Source organism: Amblyraja radiata, chromosome X (assembly GCF_010909765.2).
Source record: "Amblyraja radiata isolate CabotCenter1 chromosome X, sAmbRad1.1.pri, whole genome shotgun sequence".
Classification (NCBI taxonomy): Eukaryota; Metazoa; Chordata; class Chondrichthyes; order Rajiformes; family Rajidae; genus Amblyraja; species Amblyraja radiata.
The window spans coordinates 10,335,772-10,359,494 of NC_045999.1; the positions used below are offsets into that span (position 1 = coordinate 10,335,772).

At 43.9% G+C, this 23,723-nt stretch overlaps 1 protein-coding gene across 2 annotated transcripts in view; it reads left to right on the forward strand.

Moving 5' to 3' along the window:
• Window positions 1-23,723, forward strand: part of trip4 (thyroid hormone receptor interactor 4) — a 115,868-nt gene that overhangs the window by 65,701 nt on the left and 26,444 nt on the right. For both annotated transcript variants that reach the window (XM_033014954.1, XM_033014953.1), the window contains exon 12: window positions 6,153-6,249. In XM_033014954.1, the coding sequence (XP_032870845.1) occupies window positions 6,153-6,249 (97 nt within the window). The remainder of the gene's footprint in view (window positions 1-6,152; window positions 6,250-23,723) is intronic.

A 23,723-nucleotide genomic window follows, 5' to 3' on the forward strand; every position in this document is an offset into this window, starting at 1 on the left:
CTCAGCTTTGTGTACTGACATTCAGTGTGATCAGTTAACAATTAATTACGGTTAATATTATCATCCTTTACATCTTCTCCATCTGTTCCATTGATTTTTTTTTGTTATATATAAACTAAACCCGCACCATGGTGAGGAAACAGGCCAGAAGGGCTTATTGATCCTAGAGGAACAAGAGAGCTATATGAATGCATTTGCACAGAAGCATCTTGTGTTTCTGTATATCTTTGTTATCTTTACCTCTTGTATTTGTCCCTCACCTCATCAGGATCAGTAATCCTGGGAACTTGTTTTTGTTCAGAACGATCCATGTTTAGTGCACTAATTTAGAAATGGGCTGAAAGGTTTGTTACATGTTGCTTGATTTTCTGCGTCTTTGAAATTGGTGTTGGTTTATTTTGCCACATGTACAGAGATAAAGTGGAAAACTTTGCATTGCGTACTATCCAGTCAAATCATACTATACGTGAGCACAATCAAACCATACATAAGTTCAAAAGTTAAGGGCCGTCCCACTTGGGTGACCTAATCCGCGAGTTCTGGCGAGTTTGCCCTCAACTCATACTCGCAGCATGGTCGACACGAGGTCGTAGGAGGTCTTCGTAACTCTCCTTCATGCTCGAGAGTGGTCTCCGCGTACTCGAGGCTTTTTTTCAATATGTTAAAAAATGCCCGCGGGTAAAAAAAGGTTGCCATGTAAAAAAACGATACTTTTTTTACTCGTAGGTTTAGTCGTAGTAGGTCGGCATGTTAGTCGAGGGTAATCGAGGGTAGTCGAAGGTGGTCGTAGATAGTCTTCATCATAGTCGAAGGGAGGTCGAAGGAGGTCGTCTTCACTCTCCACTTTCGGTGTACAATTTTCCCGAAGTTAGTCGAGCTAGTCTTCAACATAGTCGAAGGAGGTCAACAACGTGTCATTTTTTTCAAACTCTATAAAACTCGCCAATTAGGTCGCCCAAGTGGGACAGCCCCTTTAGTGCAGAATATAGCCGCAGAGAAAGTGCAGATTTTTTTTAAAGTGCAAGGGCCACAATTAGGTAGATTGGGAGGTCAGGATTACACGCTTAGTTTATAAGAAGCCTGTTCAGAAGTCGAATGACAGGAGGGAAGAAGCTGTTCATGAATCTGGTGGAACATGCTTTCAGGCTTTGGTATCAAAGGGAGAATAAGCGGGATGTAAATAATCCATGATTACATTAGCTGCTTTCCCAAGGCAGCGTGAAGTGTAAACGGAGTCAATGGAAGGTGTAGGAACGAACTGCAGATGTTGGTTTAAACCAAAGATAGTCACAAAAAGCTGGAGTAACTTAGCGAGTCAGGCAGCATCTCTGGAGAAAAGGATTTGGTGATGTTTCGGGTCGATACCTTTCTTTAAACTAAGAGTCAGGGAAAAGGGAAACGCAAGATGATACTGGTGATATAGACAGATATAGAACGTGCATAAAAGATATGCACATGTATCGATGATCAATGAAAGGTGGAGCCCACAATGGTCCATTGTTGGCTGTGGGCTAGTTATACGAGTTGCACAGACCGTGAACCTTAACAGGGCGACCGTGATACTAGTATGATGACTAGGGTATGGGAGGGACAGAGAGAGGGAATGCAAGGGTGAGGCTGGTTAGTGATATGGTCTGGTCTACCTCCACAATTCCATAATGTTAATATTTTCACTATTTAAGTTAATTAATACTGAGGTAGGTGAGATCATACCGACCGAGAGGAGATCTGAACTTCTCGTATTGCTCAGGGTGAATTTATGTTGAGCTGCTGCGTCTCGCAAGGGCTGAACTTTGGAACAGCCTGACATATTTCATTTATTTTTAAAGTGATATCAAACTGGGATTTATAAATATAGTTTTCAACACTTGGTATAGAAGATCTGCGCGCAGGGAAGTCTTGAATTTGACATTTGTTTTGGTCTGTCACTTAAAATTGCCTGAAGTGAATTTGCACACATTAAGGGCAGCGTGTCACGACGTGTTTGAAATACTCTATTACTGCCACACATTCTCGTTCACCACAGCTACCGCCACACATTCTAGCGTTAGCGTTAAAATTGAGGCAGCTCCTTGAAAACAACTCGGCTGATGATAAAGGAACTATCAAAGCTACTGCCTCCATCACGGTCAACACTAGTGGAGAGCTGTGTCAGACACGAGGAGTGATAAATGTCTGATAAAGGCAGGAATAATTAAGCAATAGATCATCCTATTGACACTTGTCTTTTCAAGCTCAGACTTTGAATAATACGAAATTTTGAATTTTACCTTCTGGAACAAACTTCCACTGCAAATGCTAAATTTAAAAAGTATTTCCTATCTCTGGATTGGCATTAAATGATTCGCACATTAATGAGTTTCTGGCCTAGTTGTTCAAAAATAAAGAAATTCTTTATACACTCGTATTTATATAGTGCTTTTTCAACTTCTGTTCCCAAAGCCAATCCACAGCTGGAGAATGATGTTGAATGTGTACAACACACTGGTCAGACATGGTGCAGTAAAGATTATTCTGAGTAATTCCACTAATTTAAAGTTGTGCCTTTATTTAAGAAAGATTGCAATGACTAGCCAGGGAACTATAGCCGGTGACCTAACATCAGCGGTGTGAAAGTTACTGGAGGTATTCTAAGAGCCAGGATCTATCTGCATTTAGAAAGGCAAGCACTGATTAGGGATAGCCTGCATGGCTTTTTGCATGGGATATCATTTCATTGAGTTTTTGGAAGTTGTAACCAAGAGAAAGGTAGGATGTAGGTGTCTACGTGGACTTTAGAAAGGTCTTTGACAAGATCTTCACATAAATACTGTGGACAGTCGGAACCTTTCTCTCAGGGTGGAAGTCTCAAAAGACTAGAGGGCATAGCTTTAAGGTGCAGGGGTCAAAGTTTAAAGGAGTTGTGTGGAGCATATATTTTTGCACAGCGGGTAGTGGGTGCCTGGAATGTGTTGCTAGGGGTAGTGGTGCAGGCACAATATACAATACAATACAATATTTAGTACATGTCATTTGAACCTCAGTGAGGCTCAAACAAAACTCCGTTTCCACAGCCATACAAACAGAGACAATTTCCTACAGACATACACACAATTCAATTTACAGAAACATCCATCACAGTGAACCCACTGTGATGGAAGGCAAAGTCTTTTCTCTCCCCTGTTCTGCATTTCTCTCCCGATGTCGAAGCCCCAGGCGGGCGATGATAAGTCCCACGGCCATTTTAGGCCGCGCCGGGCGATGTACGGCCCCGCTCCGGGTCGTTCCAACCCCGCGACACGGGCTGGAGAAGTTGCGTTACGGGAGCTCCGGAAAGCGGTCTCTCACCCGGACCCGCGAGCTCCCGATGTCCCAGTCCACCGGACCTGCGGCTGCAGCTGGAGCCTCCGAGCTACGTGGTCGGGCCGCAGCAGCGAGTCACCACCGCTCCCCACGCTCCGATGCCGGCCAGCCCCACAATGGTAAGTCCGCAGTTCCGCAGGCTCCGTGACTGGAGCCCCAGGTCGTTCAGGCTGGAGGCCGCTCCACGGTGCTAGGCCCCAACGACAACGGAGACCTGACAGGGAAAAGGTCGGGTCTCCCGTATAGGGAAGAGATTTTTTTAAAGTTTCCCCCTCCCCCCCCCCCCCGCCCCCCACATATACACAGTTAAAAACACTATTAAAAAACACAAACAACTACATTTCACTATAGTAAATGGCAGGACCCTGGAGAATGTTGTAGAACAGAGAGACCAAGGGGTACAAGAACATTGTTCGTTGAAAGTGGTGACACAGGTAGACCAGGTAATGATGAGGGCATTGGCGCACTTGCCTTCATTGATCAGGGCACTGAGTACGAGCTGGAATATCATGTCACAAATGTGCATGGCATTAGTGAGACTGCACTTGGAGAATTGTTTGTTGTTCTGGTCACCGAGCCACAGGAAGGATATCATTAAATGGGAAGGGTGCAGAAAAAATTCACGAGAATGTTACCAGAGCTGGAGGGCTTGAGTTATGAGGAGAGACTCGATAGGCAGAGACTTTTGTCCCTGGAGCCTAAGAGGCTGAGGGGTGACCTTATTTAAAATCAGGAGGTGTTTGCTTAAGATTAATTTTTTGGGCCGAGGATGGTGAGTAGGGGGAGTGAGCTGGGTATATGGATTGAGCTGCCAGAGGAAGTGGTGGTGGTCAAGGGTCAGGAGTCAAGAGTGTTTTATTGTCACATGTCCCAGATAGAACAATGAAGTTCTTTCTTGCAGCAGCACAACAGAATACAATTACAATGTTTAAAAGGCATTTGGACACATACATCGAGTACAAACACAGGTAAATGAGACTAACTCAGCAACTGGTAAGATTCGATAGAGCTACACAAGATCATAATGGTTTGGCCAAGGTGCAAATGAGAAGTTGTCAGGTGGCACAGACCTACCACAATGCATTAATAATGTAGGTGAATAGAAGGACAAGCCTTTTAACATGGAGTGGTTATCTAAAATTCACTGCCTGTGAGGGTGGGGGAAGCAATTAGGATTTTCAAAAAGTAATTAGACATGCACTGGCAGGAAAATAATTTGCAAAACACTGGGGAATAAGCAAGGGAACAAGCTCAGTGGGATTGACGGGGCATCTGCTTCACAGCAAGGTTTTGTGTGACTCTGTTCATGGAAGACACTGGAGAAGCTGCAATGTCACTAAATCCTAGGCTTTCTTAACTAGTGCCTAATTTATCAATGATATCTTAAACTCAGATTCTGGATATTCTCAGACTGGCACCAGTAGCACACTCGGGGAAATCACAATTCCTTGCCTTCCGGTTGATTGCATATTCAAATGATATTGGTATCAGTTTATTATTGTCCCTTACACCGAAATACAGCGAAAAATGCTGTCCACGCAAATCATACTATACATGTGCAATCATACCAAACGGGAGTACAACAGGTTAGTGCAAAAAGGGGAAGGAAACTAAGAGTGCAGAATATAGAGTTACCGCTGCTGAGAAAGTTGCATTGATGATAAACTGCCTGCTATTACTGGAGGCCTCACCTGGCTTGTTGGAATACTGCTTTGGTCAGCTATAAAGCCGCGGTCTCCGGTGAGGAAGAGCCGATCCTGGACTGACTCTGGACTCTGGTCCTGACCACGGGGGGGAAATGGAGGAGGACTGGCCAAATTTTGTGCCTTCCACCACAGTGATGAATGCTGTGGTGGATGTTTGTGTTACAGTTTTATTGTGGTTGTGTGTTCTTTATTATTGTATCGCTGCAGACAACCCAAATTTCCACCAGCCTGGCTGTGTGGCAATAAATTATATCTAATCTAATCTAATCTATTATTAGTCCTCCCCTCCCAGAAGAGTTCCAAAACTATTAGCTTTCGGGTGGTTTGTCTCCAAAGCTGAATATTCCAGATTACATTACGAGTACGTGGTACAGGCAAGAAATACTCATGCAAGGTCCATCTCGCTGAATGGAGCAGGACTATTGTCCTTGTGTTCTCCAATGTGTTCGCCAGAGATGCTGCCTGACCCGCTGAGTTGCTCCAACACTTTGGGCCCTTTTTTGTAAACCAGTATCTGCAGCTCCTTGTATCCACTATTGTCCTCGATTTACGAGATGAACTAAACGCCATTGATCTTCAACGATATGTCAACAGAAACCGGTTCTAGTCACAGTTAAAGCATTAACCTCTGGAAATCTATAGCAGTTTAAAAGGATTCCATCGTGCAGACTATGCGTGTAGTTATGCATCATTATCAATTTGCAAGATGCTCATGTTTTCATGTAAAGCTGCCAACACTGAATACTAAGGTGCAGGCAATTGTGGAGACTCCATTTGAAGCATTTCACTTCCATTGTACTTTACAACCTTTGCAGAAATTAACTTTGCATCAATATTTCAAAAGTTTGCACGGGTTTGAAAGATTAAAAGAGTTGACATATGTTGGGTAGTAGAAGTTCATTTTAATAGGTGTTGCAATGTCAAGTGTGTTGAATGTAGAGATGATGGCAGCTTGAAAACAATTGTTTCATTCAATTGTTTCATTCTTCATAGAAGAACAAGCTCAGTTGTGGGAATTGATTATTATGCTGGGTAAATTGGAGGAAAGGGATTTCCCCACTGCCCCAAGGTTTAATATGTTTAATATTTTTCTTTTGTTTTCAGTTTGCAGATCAGGAGAGCGGTTCCCCCTTTGTATTTATTTGCACCAAGCCTCAGGAACTTCTGGTGAAATTTCCATTGAAAGGACGACACAAGATCTGTAAGTGATGGACTAGCATCTATAACTAATATTCCGGTGGGCCCACATTTTATGGGTTTAAAAGCCCAAGCAACAAGAGTTGCCAGAAGACTACTTTTTTTCAATAGAAGATGATTTAATTGATGTTATAATTGCATTGATATTCCATCATAATAAGGAAAGACTTGCATTTGCTGAGACATTTAAGTCACTGATATCCCTATATTCTTAGTTAATGGGCTACTTTTGATCTCCTGATATGGATAGGTTATGTTTCGGGTCGGCACCCTTAAGTCCTTACCCAAAATGTCATCTATCCATGTTCTCCAAGAATGCTGCCTGACCCGCTGAGTTACTCCATCAATTTGTGCCTTTTTTTTTGTAAACTAGCATCTGCTGTTCCGTTTTTCTACACGATTTCATATGAAGAAAGACTGGATAGACACGTGTTGTACTCGCTATAATTTAGAAGAGGGGGGATCTTATAGAAACTTACAAAATTCTTAAGGGGATGGACAGGCTGGATGCAGGAAGATTATTCCCGATGTTGGGGAAGTCCAGAACTAGGGGTCACAGTTCAAGGATAAGAGGGAAGTCTTTTAGGACCGAGATGAGAAAATCATTTTTTACACAGAGAGTGGTGAATCTGTGGAATTCTCTGCCACAGAAGGTAGTTGAGGCCAGTTCATTGGCTATATTTAAGTGGGAGTTAGATGTGGCCCTTGTGGCTAAAGGGATCAGGGGGTATGGAGAGAAGGCAGGGACGGGATACTGAGTTGGATGATCAGCCATGATCATATCGAATGGCGGTGCAGGCTCGAAGGGCCGAATGGTCTACTCCTGCACCTATTTTCTATGTTTCTATAAATGAATGGGATTTGGTTAGAATCCAGTTATCCTCAAGATCTCCTGCGTGATTATGGCAGTGCCCCTCTTCTTCTGCCTCTTTGAATGTCATCTGTATATCTTTTCAAGGACTTCCCATTGCCTCCCTAAGTTCCAGCAATCCAGTTTCCTAGCAACCCATTATGGATCTGTGCATTTCTGTGGACTTTTTATGACGTGATCCATGAGCATTGGATCAACTTTCATTCCATTCGCAAAGGAATATTGCACAAACATGTTATGTGCATGCCTACGCAATCGTCTTGAAGGCTTCACAACAACTTTTTCAGATCTCAAAGAGAATGAGTATTTGTATTTTGTAAAGTATAATTATAATAGGTTCTAAAATGCACCAAATCATAATTATTACAACAAAAAATAAAGTGTTGGAGGAACTTAGCAAGTCAGGCACCATCTATATGGAGGGAAGACACATAGTACTGGAGTTACTCAGCAGGTCAGGCGGTACCCGGACGTGGCGCCGACGGGCCAGAAGCCGAAGCAAAGAAGTCGAAGCCAAAGAACCGAATGGATACGAGGCCGAAAGGTCAAATAACCGAAAGGATGTGACGCCTAAAAGCCAACTAACCGAAAAGCTGCGTCGCCTAAAAGCAAACTCGCCGAATGGCCGCTCTGTCGAAACGCCACCTACCCGAAAGGCGGCGTCGCCTACAAGCCAACTGACCGAATTCCGCTCAACAGAAAGGTCAAATAACGGACGTGATGTTGCCGGTGGCGGGACTTGTCAGCGATTGGTCCAGACCCCCCACATCCATCACATCACTGTGCATGGATGAACATTGTCCTACACCTCCGCTCCACCCGACCCACAGCCCGCGGAGGGTGGCCGTGGGAGAGTGGGGACTGTCCCGAGCGATGCACACCTCCGGCCCCCCCTCTCACTCTCTCCCCCCTCCCTCTCTCCCGTTCTCTCTTTCTCTCCCCTCTTCTCTTCCTCCTCTCTCTCCCCTACTCTCTCTCTCCCCTCTCTCTCTCTGGCACTGACAGTAAAGATAGACACAAAATGCTGGAGTGACTCAGTGGGACAGGCAGCATCTCTGGAGAGAAGGAATGGGTGGCGTTTCGGGTCGAACCTCTTCAGACTCAGTCTTCAGGTGTGAAGAATGGTCTCAACACGAAACGTCACCCACTCCTTCTCTCCAGAGATGCTGCCTGTTCCGCTGAGTTACTCCAGCTTTTTGTGTCCATCGTCAGTTAAAACAGTTTACAGATTCTGGTGTTTTGTGCGTGGGAACTTGCTGTGTGCGTTCCGAGGGAGAGTGGGGGCTGTCCCGGGGGATGCGCACCTTTGGCCGCTTACAACTTGGTGCTTGGGTTCAGATTGCCCAGTCACCTATGACGTGTGGGAAAATGACCCCCACGCTCCCATCTCCCCCTACTCTCTCCCCTCTTCTCTCTCTCCCCCCTCTTCTCTCTCTCCCTTCTCTCTCTCTCCCTTCTCTCTCTCCCCCCTCTTCTCTCTCTCCCTTCTCTCTCTCCCCTTCTCTGTCTCTCCCTTCTCTCTCTCCATTCTCTGTCTCCCTTCTCTCTCTCTCTCTTCTCTCTCTCTCCCTTCTCTCTCTGCCCCTTCTCTGTCTCCCTTCTCTCTCTCCCCCTTCTCTCTCTCTCCCTTCTCTCTCTCTCCCTTCTCTCGCTCCCCCTTCTCTCGCTCCCCCTTCTCTCGCTCTCCCTTCTCTCTCTCCCCCTTCTCTCTCTCCCCCTTCTCTCTCTCCCCCTTCTCTCTCTCCCCTCCGTCTCCACCGGCAGGAGGATGGGGAGTCATTTTAGGCGACGCAGCTTTTCGGTTAGTTGGCTTTTAGGCGTCCTGCCCTTTCAGTTAGTTTGCATTTATGCGTCCTATCCTTTTGGTTAGTTCGGCCTCGTTTCCATTCGGTTCTTTGGCTTAGACGTCTTTGCTTTGGCTTCTTGTCCGTCGGCATCTCTGGGTGACGTCGGAACATCAGCCCAAAACATCATCCGTCCATGTTTTCCTGAGATGTTGCATGACCCATGAAGTTACTCCAACATTTGTGTCTTTTCTTGTGAACCAGCATCTGCAGTTCCTTTTTTTTCTACATCTGTGCGGAGGGAATGAACAGGTGACGCTTTTGGGTCGGGCCCTTCTGCAGGCTAACCGTCCCCGAAGAAAGGTGTTAACCCAAAACGCCGTCTGTCCATTTCACTCACGAATGCGGCCCAATCTGCGGAGTCTCTCCAGCATTTTGATTTTTTTGCTCAAGATTCAGCATCTGCAGTCTCTTTTGTTTCTAGTAGATTGAGTCTAATAGATTAGTCATTCACAGTAGATTGAGAGTGGGGGCTGAGGGAAACAAAAAGGGAGTAATTTTCGCCAAGACTCTCAGCTTTCAGGCTTTGCATATTCCCGACAGTAATTTCTAAATGTTGCACTGATGTAGTATCTCTGCAGTAACAAGGATGATGAGCACAGCAGCAGTCCAGATTAGACTAATACAGGCATGATACACTGAATGGCCTTGTGTGCTGCTTATTCAATGAGTCCAAACCCAGTCTCTTGGCATTTGCAGTGTAATTGTTTGACTTCGTATCTTACAAGATCAAGTGTATTATTATGATTATTCTGTCGCTGTTTTTATGAGGCTCTTGGCCAGCTCTTCAAGTTTTCTAGCATGAGGAGCAATTTTCAGCTGTGTTTTAATATGGATTTTGAACTGTGAAGCATTATTAGAGGATTCTCAGAGGATCTATAAAGTCATCAATATTTATAGCAAGATGTTCCACATACCACAAGTAAAAGCAGGAATTAAGTTATTAGAGAAAATGCTGTATTTTTTAATGGGCTCTTCATGGTATTGTAAATAACTTAAATATATTTACATTTCATAAGACAGGATGGTGGAGGCCATTCAGTGCATCGTGCCTGTACTGGCGTTGTGAGAGAGCTGTCCAGTTCTTGTTTTTGTTTCCTCATATTATTTTCCTCAACCACACATCCAGTTTGCTTCCCCCCCGCCCTCCCTATTTTTATTATTAAATCAGTTTGCATCATCCCGTCCAACAGTGCAATCTAGATCATCGTTTTCCACTGTTTTTTATTATTGCTGATATCATTGGTGATTCATCTGCCACTTACCTTAAATCTGTGTCCTCTGGTTATTGACCCGTCAGTCAATGGAAATAGATGCTGCATTTATGCATAGGGCGGCAAGCTGGCGAGTAGTAGAGCTACTACCTTACAGCGCCAGAGACCCGGGTTTGAGGTTTGATCCTGACTACGGGTGCTGCCTGTACGGAGTTTGTTTGTTCTCCCCGTGCCCCGCGTGGGTTTTCTCCAAGATCTTTGGTTTCCCCCCGACACTCCAAAGATGTACAGGTTTGTAGTTTAATTGGCTTGGTGTAAATGTAAACATTGTCTCTAGTGTGTGTAGGATAGTGTTAGTGTGTGGGGATCACTGGTCGGTGCGAACTTGGTGAGCTGAAGGGCCTGTTTGTGCACTGTATCTCTAAACTAAACTAAAAATTTACAGAATCTGTTTGCACAAATATCCCTGGCTAATTAGTTGTGAATTAAAATATTTCTGCTTTTAATGCTTTATTGAAAAACTAAGACTCTTGTCCATGTCATCATCATTGCTGCAACATATTTAATATTACTATACACCTTTCTGGTCAGGTCGGGGGGAGTTCCCACCGCCACTGGTACAATGTAATCCCATGCCACCTGCTCCATGGTCGGATAGTCTGCGACCAAACCGTCTCCCCCACCTGGTTTGCCAGGGGAGGAGGAGGCTCTAGACCCCCAGCAGGACCAAAAACAAGACCTGTCAAAGGGCGGATGAGCTCCTAGCGAGCCAACGGCCATCCACACTTCAGTAGAAGTTGTGATCTCTGTTGTACATTGTAGCATTGTAAGGCACCGTGCCCGTTGATGTTTTCAATGATGATGATGATGATGGTGATACACCTTGACAAAACCTATTTAAATAAGATTGCATGAGCCTTTTGTCCTTCTGATCAAGAAGATGCACACTGTTCAAGCATGCATTAATAATGAAGCTGCATATATTTTAAATAAAGATGTGGAGAAAGGATACAAGGAGTTTTTGATGAGATGAGATGAAACAAAGCTGGGCGACAGATGTGGAGGATAAAACTCATTATGGTCCTGGTGGACGAAACGGACAGTTTCTGTGCCGTAAAGTTAATGAAGTGTCTCCATTCTCTGCAATTTGCCAATGGTTCTTCCTGGTTTAGTATTAATTGATAATGCAGAGCCGGCAGGGCTTTTTCAAACTCAAACCCTCAACCAGTGAATAGGATTGAGTTGCACATCCAGAATTATTTTGGATTGGAGAGTTGCATGTGCTCCAGGGTTGGAGCTTGGAGCTCTGCGTTTTGACACTCACGAGTACACTGCTCGATGAAACGCTTCATGATCAATTCCCAGTTTGGATATCGCTGTCAATCTATGCCAGACCAATTGGAAAAATATTAAGAAAAGGCCAAGGAGGTTCATGAGCAATATCCCCAAATGACTTCAAAGCACCAATGGTGACATGGTGATTTTTCTCTTTAGCTCTTGCTTGGTGCCCTTTTTAGGAAAGATAGGTGATGTTGAAAAGGACATGATGTTGTTCTGAAGTGATGAAGTAAGGCCAGAATTGGGAATGATCTTGACCAGGAAGAACAGGAAATAGATGGATTAAGTGAACAGATAACAGGGGTCAGGATACACTCTTCAGTATGGTGTACAGTCCAAATAGCAACCAATAACAAGAGCAGCATTAATGGAGAGAGTATGAATCAAGATGCGGACATAATTCTGAACTCTGTTGAAAGAGGACATTACCGAGTCGACAAAGTTGTTCTCACAGCTCCTTCAACAAGCCCAACATCCTCGCTGTTTCCTGGGACCTCTGTTTCACAGTGTGGAAGGAGCATTCAAGGTAGTATTGATAATCCTGAGTCCACATAGTCATAGAATCATACAACACAGAAACAGGCTCTTCGGCTCAACTTGCCCATGCCGACCAAGATGTCTCATCTACACAGTAAGCTGTAAGTTGCCCAAGCAAAATATGAGATGCTGTTCCTCCAATTTGCAATTAGCCGCACTCTGACAATGGAGGAGACCTAGGACAGAAAGGTCTATGTGGGAATGGGAAGGAGAATTGAAGTGTTTAGCAACCGGGAGATCGGGTAGGTTCAGGCGGACTGAGCGAAGGTGTACACCGAAACGATCGCCCAGTTTACGTTTGGTCTCGCCGATGTATAAGAGTCCATGTCCTGAACATTGGATACAGTAGATGAGGTTGGAGGAGGTGGAAGTGAATCTCTGCCTAACCTGAAAGGACTGACAGGGTCCCTGGACAGAATCCTGGGAAGAAGTATCGGGACAGGTGTTGCATCTTCTCCAGGTGCTTCAGTTTTCATCTTCATTGCAAAGACGTGCAGGTTTGTTGGCTAATTGGCTTCTGTAACTTGTCCTTGGTGTGTAGGATAGAACTAGCGAAAGGGTGATCGTTGGTCGGCACGGTCTCCACCAACAATAAATACCAGCCTATTTCTATTTTGTTCATAAAGTTGGCAGAAATATCAATCCACTATGGCTGAAGATTGTCATTCCATCAGATCATACGAGATCTAAATACAAAGAACTGCAGAAATCTCGCCAAAAACTGGAGTTTTGGTAAACGATAACTAACATTGTTGATGAATACAAAATTCCAAAATGAATGAACAAGGTAAAGATAAGGCTATTGCTGCTTCTACCTGCAGAGTCCTGAACTTCCATAGCCTTCAGATAAGAGTTTTATTGCACTTCAAAAGCAAAAAATAGATTGGAATATTTTAACCTAAAAAAACTAGTAAATGGTGACATATACACATTTTGGTTCATGAAATGCAAAATTAGCATGCACCAAACATTAAGTATAGGTAAGCATTTAGGAGGGAAAAATTATCTATTTCCTTTTTTGCAAATGGTTGTAATTGTACAGGGCCATAGTGAAGTGACAGCAGGAGTAAGCACAGTGCCTGTATTCCCAAGGAGGATGAACTTGCCTTCCAGTGCAAATTCACTTGTTTGCTTCCTGGGAGAGTCACATTAGCCTGTCCTCACTGGAGTTCAGGAAAACAAGAGGTAAAATTGTTGACGTGTACAAGATTCTGAAATAAATGAACAAGGCAAATGGGATTCTGGCTGCAGAGTCCAGAGCAGGAACCACAGCCTTCAGATAAGGGTTTGCGATCCTTTGGAATTCTGTGCTCCGTGGCACTGCTGATGCTCAAGTCATTGAGTGCTTTTAAAGCTGAAGGAATTGTTTTTTTGGTAGTGGTCTGGGGATCAGATGGAATGGTGAACTTGGGGTGCATTATTGGCTCTAATATTCAATGGAGAATCATCTCTGAGGAAGAATGTGGCCTGTCCCTGCTTCTTGTACTAATCCTGCAATGCTGTGCCCGTTAGCTCCTAACAGCACTCTACAGAGCCATCGCACATTGGGTTGGAGTAATCTCAATTTGGATGTCTGACACCCATAATTTTCCAGCAACCTATTTATCTGCCACACCATTCTCTCAAAAGTAACCTTGAACCAGCCTTGTGCATTTGGCAGGACTAATGAATATCCCATAGCAGCACTGAATGCAAAATGAAAATATTTATGAACTGTTTGACATATTAATCCCACAAGTTCAACATATTCCTTATTCCAATTTACATTTCTTGGAACTTGACATGAATTAGAGCTTTATAATTCACCAGCAAGGCCAAGTAACTTTGTAGCACGTAATTGGCAGCCCTGAAAAGTTAAATGAGATGCAGTGGTGATATAACCAAGAACAGTCATTTGAAAGCGGAACAAATGACTGGGACATTAATTCCCCTCATTACTAATCTCAGCAGAAATGCTGATCTGTTCCAAAGGCAAGTGGAAGAGACCGAGACCTTTCAGCTTGTCCAATTTGCTTGAACTTCAAGCTTGCTTTGGAATCATCCAGCGTTGTCTTGTTTACACGAAAAGCCAGTACTTTTCCGAATCTTACAGGTCAAAGCCTTAGTCGTACAACATGGAAACATTTGGCCCAATTTGCCCATGCTAGCAACTAAGCCAGTTCTTCCTGCCTGCATTTGCTCCATATCCCTCTGAACCTGCCCATATCAATGTACCTGTCAGTATCCATGTACCTTCTTTGATGGTTCATCACATCGTGCCTTATCCGTTTCTTGTACATCTTTTCAAAATGGTGGTAAACTTCACCAAAGCTGTGCTTTATTCGAATGTCCTAATTAAAGCTGTGTTAATTAAGGACTCTGACTAAAGAAGCCGCAGGTGTCATGTATACCATGATTTCTGATGACCTAATTTTTGAAATAAATGTCTTTGATATTGAATTTAGTGAGCACAGAAATGTGGTATAGCAACATACCTACAAGGGCGGCACAGTTGTGCAACTGATAGAGCTGTGGACTCACAGTGGTAGAGACTCGGGTTTGATCTTGTGTTGTCTGTGTGCAGAATGTAGGTTCTACCTGTGACCATTTGGATGTCCTCCGGGTGCCCTGGTTTCCTCCACATCCCAAAGATGTGCGGGTTTGTAGGTTAATTGGCCTTTGCAAATTGTCCCTACTGTGTCGGGAGTTGATGCGAAAGTGGGATAACATAGAACTAGTGTGAACGGGTGATCATTGATCGACGTGGACTCAGTGGGCCGAATAATTTGTTTCCATGCTCTATCACAAAACTAAACTACTGCTTCTTGAGACTCTGTCTTTCCTTGGGCAAACTGAGAGAATGTACTGTGACTGTTTCACATTCTGACTCCACATTTTCCATGACAAAATTCTAGCCCTATTTATAAACAGCATCTTTGTTTGAGCCAACAGTCTTAAAGTCTATTGGGTTGGATTGGAAAACTTCATAAGTTCTCTTTCATGCAAGATCAGACGTCAAGTCTCCACCTGCTTGCTCCAATGGGCATTAAAGATCGTGGTGCTCTATTAACAAAGAGCAGAGTGTTCTCTTCGTGTCCTGGCCTTAAATAACACCACGCAAAAACAAATTATCTGGTCATTCATTTAAGGTGCTGCTTATGGAACTGTTGAGTACACAAACTAGCCATATTCTTTAGTTCGATTGCAACATTTACTTTAAAAGTAATCCTTGGGCTGTAAAGTGCCTTGGGAATGCTTTTGGGATACGATGAGGCCTTGTCAAAGTACAAGATATTTGGGTTTTTTGGCTAACCTATTGAAAAAAAATAGCAGTTTTCTTTCTTGTTTTTTCCTCTATCCTTCTATGATGTTCTTGGCCCCTGTTCTGGGCATTATTCAGTGCTTTGATTAAAATGGAAAAATCTCAGGCACAAACCTATGTTTTAGCAATCCATAATGCAGTGTAATACACTTTCCTAAAGGGTATTACATCCTGTTTCCTCTCAGCTTCTCGAGTGCACTCGGAAAAGTGGGTGTCAAAAACACTGGAATATCACCTACATTTAATCGTGTTTAATATTATGCATTTTAAAGACTGAACCATATTGCCCGTCTGGATTTTGGGATGACCGTGTGCTTTTGGAGATTGTAACCATTTCTCTGACAATGTTTAAGGTTTTAGTTTAGTTTGGAGATACAGTGCAGAAATAGGCCCAACGAGTCCACGCCGACCATGCACTTTAATCCATGCACTCTAATGCTATCCTACACACTAAGGACGACTTACAATGTGACCAAGCCAATTAGCCTACAAACCTGTATGCCTTTGGAATGTAGGAGGAAACCAGAGCTCCCGGAGAAAGCCCACACAGGTCGGGGGGGGGGGAGGGGAGACGGGGGGATGATGATCAAACTCCGTACAGACAGACCCGTAGGATTAAACCCGGGTCTCTGATGTTGTAAGGCAGCAACTCTACCGCTGCGCCACCATGCCACCCTATTCTGATTTTGTTTTTTTTCAATGGAGCGAATATTATTCTTGTAAATTGGATTTGAACTTAATCAAACGCCAAATATCTTTGCACCAAATATATGTCCCTGCTGATGATGGGAGTTGTGTGAAGCAAATGACTGAAATATTTCATGGCACTCACACAGATGGAGTTGCAGAAATGTATGCTGACCTTTAGAACTTTCAAAAACAGCCCGTGTAAGAGCCAAAATGAACATGTGTCAGGCTGACTCTCTGTTGCAGAAATTCCAAATATCTACTTGTGTGATTATAAAAGGAAAGAAAGATTTGCATTCATGTCACACTTCTCACAACTTCAGAGCATTCCAAAGCACTTTGAAGCCATTGATGCACTTTCTCAAGTGTTAAAAGTATAGGTAAGAAGAGACTTTTGTTCCACAGAAAAAAAATCTAATGAATAACCAGATGGATCTCTTTCAGATGATGGTTGAGGAATAAGTATAGGTTACCATTGGAGCCAATCTGAATAAAAGGATGGTAGACAAAAATGCTGGAGAAACTCAGCGGGTGAGGCAGCATCTATGGAGCGAAGGAAATAGGTGACGTTTCGGATCAAGACCCTTCTTCAGACTGAATAAAAGGATGTACCTTTAGAAAGGAGATGACGATGAATTTCTTTAATAATAATAATAAATTTAATTTTTATAGCGCTTTTCTAAGACTCAAAGTCGCTTTACAATAGTAACAGACAATAGCAAACGGAGAAGCGGCGAACAAACAGCGCCAGCGTCCTCTCCGTGCAGCACATAAAGAAAGAATACAGACATAACAATAATAAGGACATTTAAACATAAAAACATCCCCCCACAATGGTTCCCATTATGGGGGAAGGCACAGTGTCCAGTCCCCATCCCCAGTTCACCCACAGTTGGGCCTATTGAGGCCTCCACAGTTGCCTCTACGGAGGCCCGATGTTCCAGGCCGTTCTCGCCGGGTGATGGTGCTCCGGCGTCGGGAGAATCCTCAGTAGTAGTGAATCTGTGGAATTCATTGCACAAACAGCTGTGGAGGCCATCATTGGGTATTTTTAAGGAGGAGATTGCCAGATTCTTAGTGCATGTGTTAAGGGTTATGTGGAGAGGGTAGGAGAATGAGGTTGAGAGAGAAAGGTAGATCAGCCATGATTGAATGGTGGAACAGACTCAATGAGCTGAATGGCCTTATTCTGCTCCAATGACTTGCAAATGAAAACTGTAATGATAACAGTCCTGTTTGTAATTGTGTGCTAATGTGAAATAGCGTCCTTACTAATGCCATGAGATGGGCTGTGAGGTGTAATACACAGTGCCCTCCATAATGTTTGGGACAAAGACCCATCATTTATTTATTTGCCTCTGTACGCCACAATTTGAGATTTGTAATAGAAAAAAATCACATGTGGTTTAAATGCTCAAAACAAAGAACTGCCGATGCTGGTTAATACACAAAAGGACACAAAGTGCTGGAGTAATTCAGCAGGTCTGGCAGCCTCTCTGGAGCACATGGATGGGTGACATTTTGGATTGAGACTTCTTCAGACTGTGGAAGAAAGCTAGAAAATGGGAGAACAGGACAAAGTGTGGCAGGTAATAGATGGATAGGTGGGGGGGGGGGGGGGGGGGGGTTGGTAGGCAGGTGGTTGGAACAAAGGTCAGAGATAAGAGCAGGTGTGAGACAGGTTTGAGGAGTTGCAGATCGTGAAGCCACAGGAAGGCTATGTCTCACATCTTCTGCTATCACCTGTCCATGCTCTCCAGAGATGCTGCCTGACCTGCTGGGTTACACCAGTACCTTATGTCCTCAACTATGCTCCCTCAATGACTTAGAAATTCACCTGATGTTGTTTCAGGGGAGTTCCAGGAAGATATTTTCCTGGTTAATATTTGTACCTCGAATAACATCACAAGAATTGAGATGCTGCAATCCTCTGAGTAAGTGTCCTGACCTGAAACGTCACCTGTCCATTCCTTTCCCAGATGCTGCCCGACCCACTGGGATCCTCGAGCAGTTTGTGTTTAGCTCACCATCGCAAACATGCCTTTTATTTCACGTTGCTATTGGAGTGAGTTAGCTGATTGTATATTCAATGCAGATAGACACAAAATGCTGGAGTATCTCAGCAGGACAGGTAGCATCTCTAGATGGAAGGAATGGGTGACGTTTCGGGTCAAGGTCCTTCTTCAGACTCGCTATTCATTGCGTTGTCTATGTACAAGTGGCAAGGAGTCGGTGTACTTCAGGGCACTTTTTGAAGTCACGAACAACGTTCTCTTTGCTACCCAACTATATCCGCTCCATCTGCCTGTCTATCTTTTTCCCTGCCTTCCTTTCCGTCTTTTGACTCTTCTTCCTCTGCAGGAGCCTTCTCGACATAGCGTTTGATTTTTCTCCACCTTGTGTACATTATTTGGTTTCCTGTTAAATATATTAATGCTTCTGGTCTTAAGCATTTGTATGGGAGAAAGTTGCAGCTGCGGGCAATCCAAGATTAAGAACACCTTTCCTTTGAAGCACTGTAAAATTCCCTTTCATTCTGCAAAATGCATCTCCAACTGTGTGCATCTCCTCAGTACCAGCGTGCAGCATTTTGTTTTCAACACAGCCAACACTGTAGCTTCTGTGTCACGGAATGACATAGAAGTTTTATAACAGGGAGGTGAAAGGAATAGTGGCCTGGCGTCCTTACAAAAGGCAGTGGTTGCACTTGATCCCACAGACGGAAAGTCTGTACCTGACCACTTCACTTCCCATTAATCATCTGTAGCCAGCATGATTTGGGTGTCAAGAGCGTGGCAATTGAATACAAGGGGCTATTTGAACCTTTTAAGTGCTGTTATATTGACAAATAGTTTAGTAAACACATGCTTAACACTAGAGGATTGTAGCCCTAATACATTCAACTGCCCTTATCCAGGCTGAAATCCTTTACAATCCTCAGAGCTATGTATCCCCTTAAAGGAACAATACAACCTCATTCCTATTATTCTTTGCTGGTATTAGTGGTATCACTGAAGGGAGAAGTATTAATTTGACTGTACAAGTGAAATGATTGCATTTGCTGCATATTAAGCAGCCTAAATTATGCAGTTCACATCATGCTGGGTGAGCTGGCATCGAATGCAGTCTAATTAAATCAGCTATCGATGGTTGTCTCGCTCTCGCCTCCCAACTCTGAATGTTTTGGCTTCAGGTCCAAAGACTTGCGCACATCATCGAGGATGATGCTCCAGTGTGGGGCTGAGAGGCTGTTGCTGTGTCCGAGGTCCCACCTTTTAGCTGAACTGTTCGGTCACGGCTCCGTCTTCCCCTCGGGAAAATAATTAAACTGCCGATGGATTACTCAAGGAATAATCTGGTCCCTATTGCTCAAAACAAACAGTAAAATGGATCCAGGCATTGTTTTAGGTAGACAAAAATGCTGGAGATACTCAGCGGGTGAGGCAGCATCTATGGAGCAAAGGAACTAGGCGATGTTTTGGGACGTTTCGGTATTGTTTTCTTCTGTTTGGATCATATACAAATTGTCTGCCACATTTCTTATCTTACAACAATAAAAATACATTGTTTAGAGAGCTTTTATAGAATGAAAAGTTCATCTCGCTTTCCATTAGAACAGTAAACAGAAAGTCTACAATGTCCATGCCAAATATGATATTAATTTAAACCAATCTCCGAAGATAGACACAAAATGCTGGAGTAACTCAGCAGGACAGACAGCATTTCTGGAGAAAAGGAATAGGTGATGTTTCAGGTTGAGACCCTTCTTCAGTCTCAACTAGTCTCCCCTGCCTGCACGTGATCTATATACCTCCATTCCCTACAGATACAGGTGCCTATCTAAAAGCCTTTTGAATGGTACTATTGTATCTGCCTCCACCACTACTTGCATCTACCACTCTCTGTAGAAAGAAAACTTGCATCCACCACTCTCTGTAAAAGGAATACTTGCCCCATACATCTCCTTTAAACTTTGTCACACTCTCCTTAAAGTTATGCCCTCTCATTTTTGACATTTTCACCAGGGAGGAAGAAAGGGTTCTGACAGTCTACCTACCCTCTCCATAACGCTTAAAATTTGATATACTTCTATCAGTTCTCCCTACAGCCTCCGGTACAGAGAAAACAATCCAAGTTTGTCCAACTTCTTATACCTAATACCTTCTGGTTCAGGCAGCATTCTGGTAAACCTCTTTGCACCTTCTCTAAAGCCTCCACATCCTTCCTATTAAGCTGCATCATGTCTTCCTGACTCTTGTACTTAATGTCTCAGCTAATGAAGGCAAGCATACCATACGCCTCCTTTACCTCTCTATCTACTTGTGTTGCCAGGTTCAGCAAGCTAGGAGGTGGTTGAGGCAGGTACCATCGCAATGTTTAAGAAACATTTAGACAGGTACATGGATAGGATAGGTTTGGAGGGATATGGGCCAAAGTAGGCAGATGGAACTAATGTAGATGGGGCATTATGGTCGGCGTGGGCACGTTGTGCCGAAGGACCTGTTTTCATACCGTCTGACTCCATGACTATGGATTTGGAATCCCAAGATCCCCCTAACATCAATGCTTTTAAGGGGCGTGCCATCTCATCAAGAGAGAGTTAGATTTAGTTCTTTGGGCGAAAGCAATCAAGGGATATGGGAAAAAAACAGGAACGGGGTACTGATTTTAGATCAGCCATGACCATCTTGAATGGCGGTGCTGGCTCGTTGAGCAGAATGGCCTACCCCTGCACATATTTTTCTATGTTTCTATTACTCTCCAGTTGTATGCAACACTCACATTTGCAAGGATTAAACTCTGAGTTTATTAAGTGCAAGATCCTTTTCATGCAGGAGGAAGCAACATGAACATAACTGCCTTTTAATATGCCATAGCCTGTCAGTGCCACTAGTTTCCACCAGTGCAACACTGGTGGAATTGTCCACAATGGTGTTGTCCCCATTCAGGCTAGCTAGCAGCAGGACACTCCCAGCTTGGAAGCAGCAGCTTAAATGTTGTACCAAACCCACACGTTAAAAACCACCAAAATTTATTGGCCATTACAGCCTTTGTAGAATTCATGATTATACGAAAGAGGTTTTTAAAGGAAAAATGTGTTTCCGTTGTGGTGTGGATTGATGTATGCAAGTTCCCTGCTTGAACGAGGAGAGCTGGCTTCAAGCCTCTCTGTCACAAATAGACGAAGCCCAAGGGCACCAGCTGGATGGGAGAGTGCACAGTGTATTGTCGCAGAGGTTATTTGGGCCTTTTAAAATTAAGTGTGGTGTTGCTTAGATGTTTTATTTTATTTGAGCAGATTAACACATTGCTGCACTTTCTGGAGAATGACAGAAAATAATATTGACAGACATTTTGGAAGAAATAATTTCCATCGGCTGAGCCAGTTATGTCACAAAAAGGATTTACATTTGTCCTTTTAATTATGCCAGTCTTTTATCTGAGATGTAAATACAGACGAGTCAGCTATGCCTCGGTTGGCATGACAACGCAAAGGCACATAGACCCAGCCTGGCACAGAGCCAGCGAGGTTTACCGAATGCTGATTGAATCCTAAGCAAATCGTGGATTGAAGAAGATTTGCTTGTACAGTGTCAGGGATTTGCATATATCTTGGGTTCTGGGCACAAATTTGATTCTGTCAAGATAATTTTGATTTCTGGAGATGGGTATGGGAGAATAAAGGTTCCTTCGTGATTACAGCTGAAATCACATGAAAGCAAGTGATGATAACAGCCCTGCTCCTAATTGTGTGCTAATGTTAACGGTCGCCTGGCTAATGCCATGGGGTGAGCTGTAAGAAATCAGACCCAGCAGAGTGAATGCAAATCGCAGCAACTGTGAAACAGCCAGGGTGCCCTTCCAGTGAATCCGCCTGCACTGGGATGGGTCTGTGCGGGAGGGTCAGTAATCGAAAACCACCTAGTCTCCAGGAGCAATAAGGCAGCATGTAATTAGAGCGTAGTGGCGGGCTGCTTTGTGAGTTCAATATTAAGAGCAGCTGCTGTCGTGGTCATTCAATGCCAGGTGCCCCTATTTTTTATGACGTGATAATTGATGTTTGTGTAAGCTGCCTGGGAGAGTACGTAGCACAGGAACATGCTTTGAAATTATATTTTTGTCTGCTTGATTTTTTTTCCGAGCAAGAAACCAGCAACTCCGTGCAACCCCCTTCCCCCACCCGACTCAGCCCATGTGCTTGGGAGAGGGAAATACTGCAGTGCAGATTGAGAGCAGATGGTGAGAGGACTCCGGAGCACACACAGACCAAGGGCAGCACTTGCCTTTCAGTGGCATAACAAGGCTGATTCTCTGCTTTTTTGGTTCAATGCCTTTTTTATTGTGTATATTACCTGCAAAGAGTAAAATATCAGTGGTCCTTAGAAGAGACGTCTCTCACCACGTGGAATACAAAGGTTTGAAGTTCCATGGAGACGTAAAGAACTGCAGACTCACAAATTGTTGAATGAACTCAGTGGGTCAGGCAGCATCTGTGGAGGGAAATGGATAGATGACCTTCCGGGTTGGGACCCTTCTTCATTCTGAAACATCCAATCTGAAATGTTGCCTGTCCATTCCCTCTACAGATGCTGCCTGACCTGCTGAGTTCCTCCAGAACTTTCTGTTGAGTGAGGTTCTGTGATTGATTATAGACACAAAATGCTGGAGTAACTCAGCAGGCCAGGCAACATCTCTGGATAACAGGAATGGGTGATGTTTCGGTTCGAGACCCTTCTTCAGACTGTTTAGTTTATTATCACATGTACCGAGGTACAGTGAAAAACTTTTGTTGTGTGCTATCCGGTCAGCGTAAAGACAATACATGATCGCAATTGAGCCATCTACAGTGTACAGATACATGTTAAAGGGAATAACGTTTAGTGCAAGATGAAGTCCAGTAAAGTCTAATCAAAGATAGTCCAAGGGTCTCCAATTGGGTTTATGATGCGTTGGTCACACTGTGTCTGGAGTATTGTGCTTAATTTAGATACCACATCTCTGGAAGCGTCTGTCGGATTGGGGGTGTGATGATTTGAGAGTAACACCAGGGCCTCCAGAAGATTAAGAGAGACACAAAATGCTGGAGTAACTCAGCGGGACAGGCAGCATCTCTGGAGAGAAGGAATGGGTTGACGCTTCGGGTCGAGACCCTTCTTCAGACTCATGTTAGGGGAGAGGGAGATACATAGATAAGGAAGTGCAAGGTGTGAAAACAGGATTGAGATCAAGGAAAATGTAGAATAGATCACTGTTAGCTGGGATAAGGTAACAACAAGGCAAACAGAGATAAACTGTAGTGGAAGACGGCAGGACTGGTCGGAGAACTGGGAAAGGGGAGGGATGGAGAGAGAAGTGTAAGCAAGAGTAACTTGAAGTTAGAGAAGTCAATGTTCATACTGTTGTGGTGTCAGCTGCCCAAGCGAAATATGAGAAGATTAAGTGTTGTTATTGAAGTTTGATCAGTTTCAAGGATTTGACTGGGTTGATGGAGAGAAGGAACATCCTCTGGGGACAGAGCACATGATGGAATGACGCAGGATTGGAGTTGGACTGTTTAGGAAAGAGTTTAAGAAGGAACTGCAGATGCTGGAGAAAAGGTACACAAAAATGCTGGAGAAACTCAGCGGGTGCAGCAGCATCTATGGAGCGAAGGAAATAGGCAACGTTTCGGGCCGAAACCCTTCT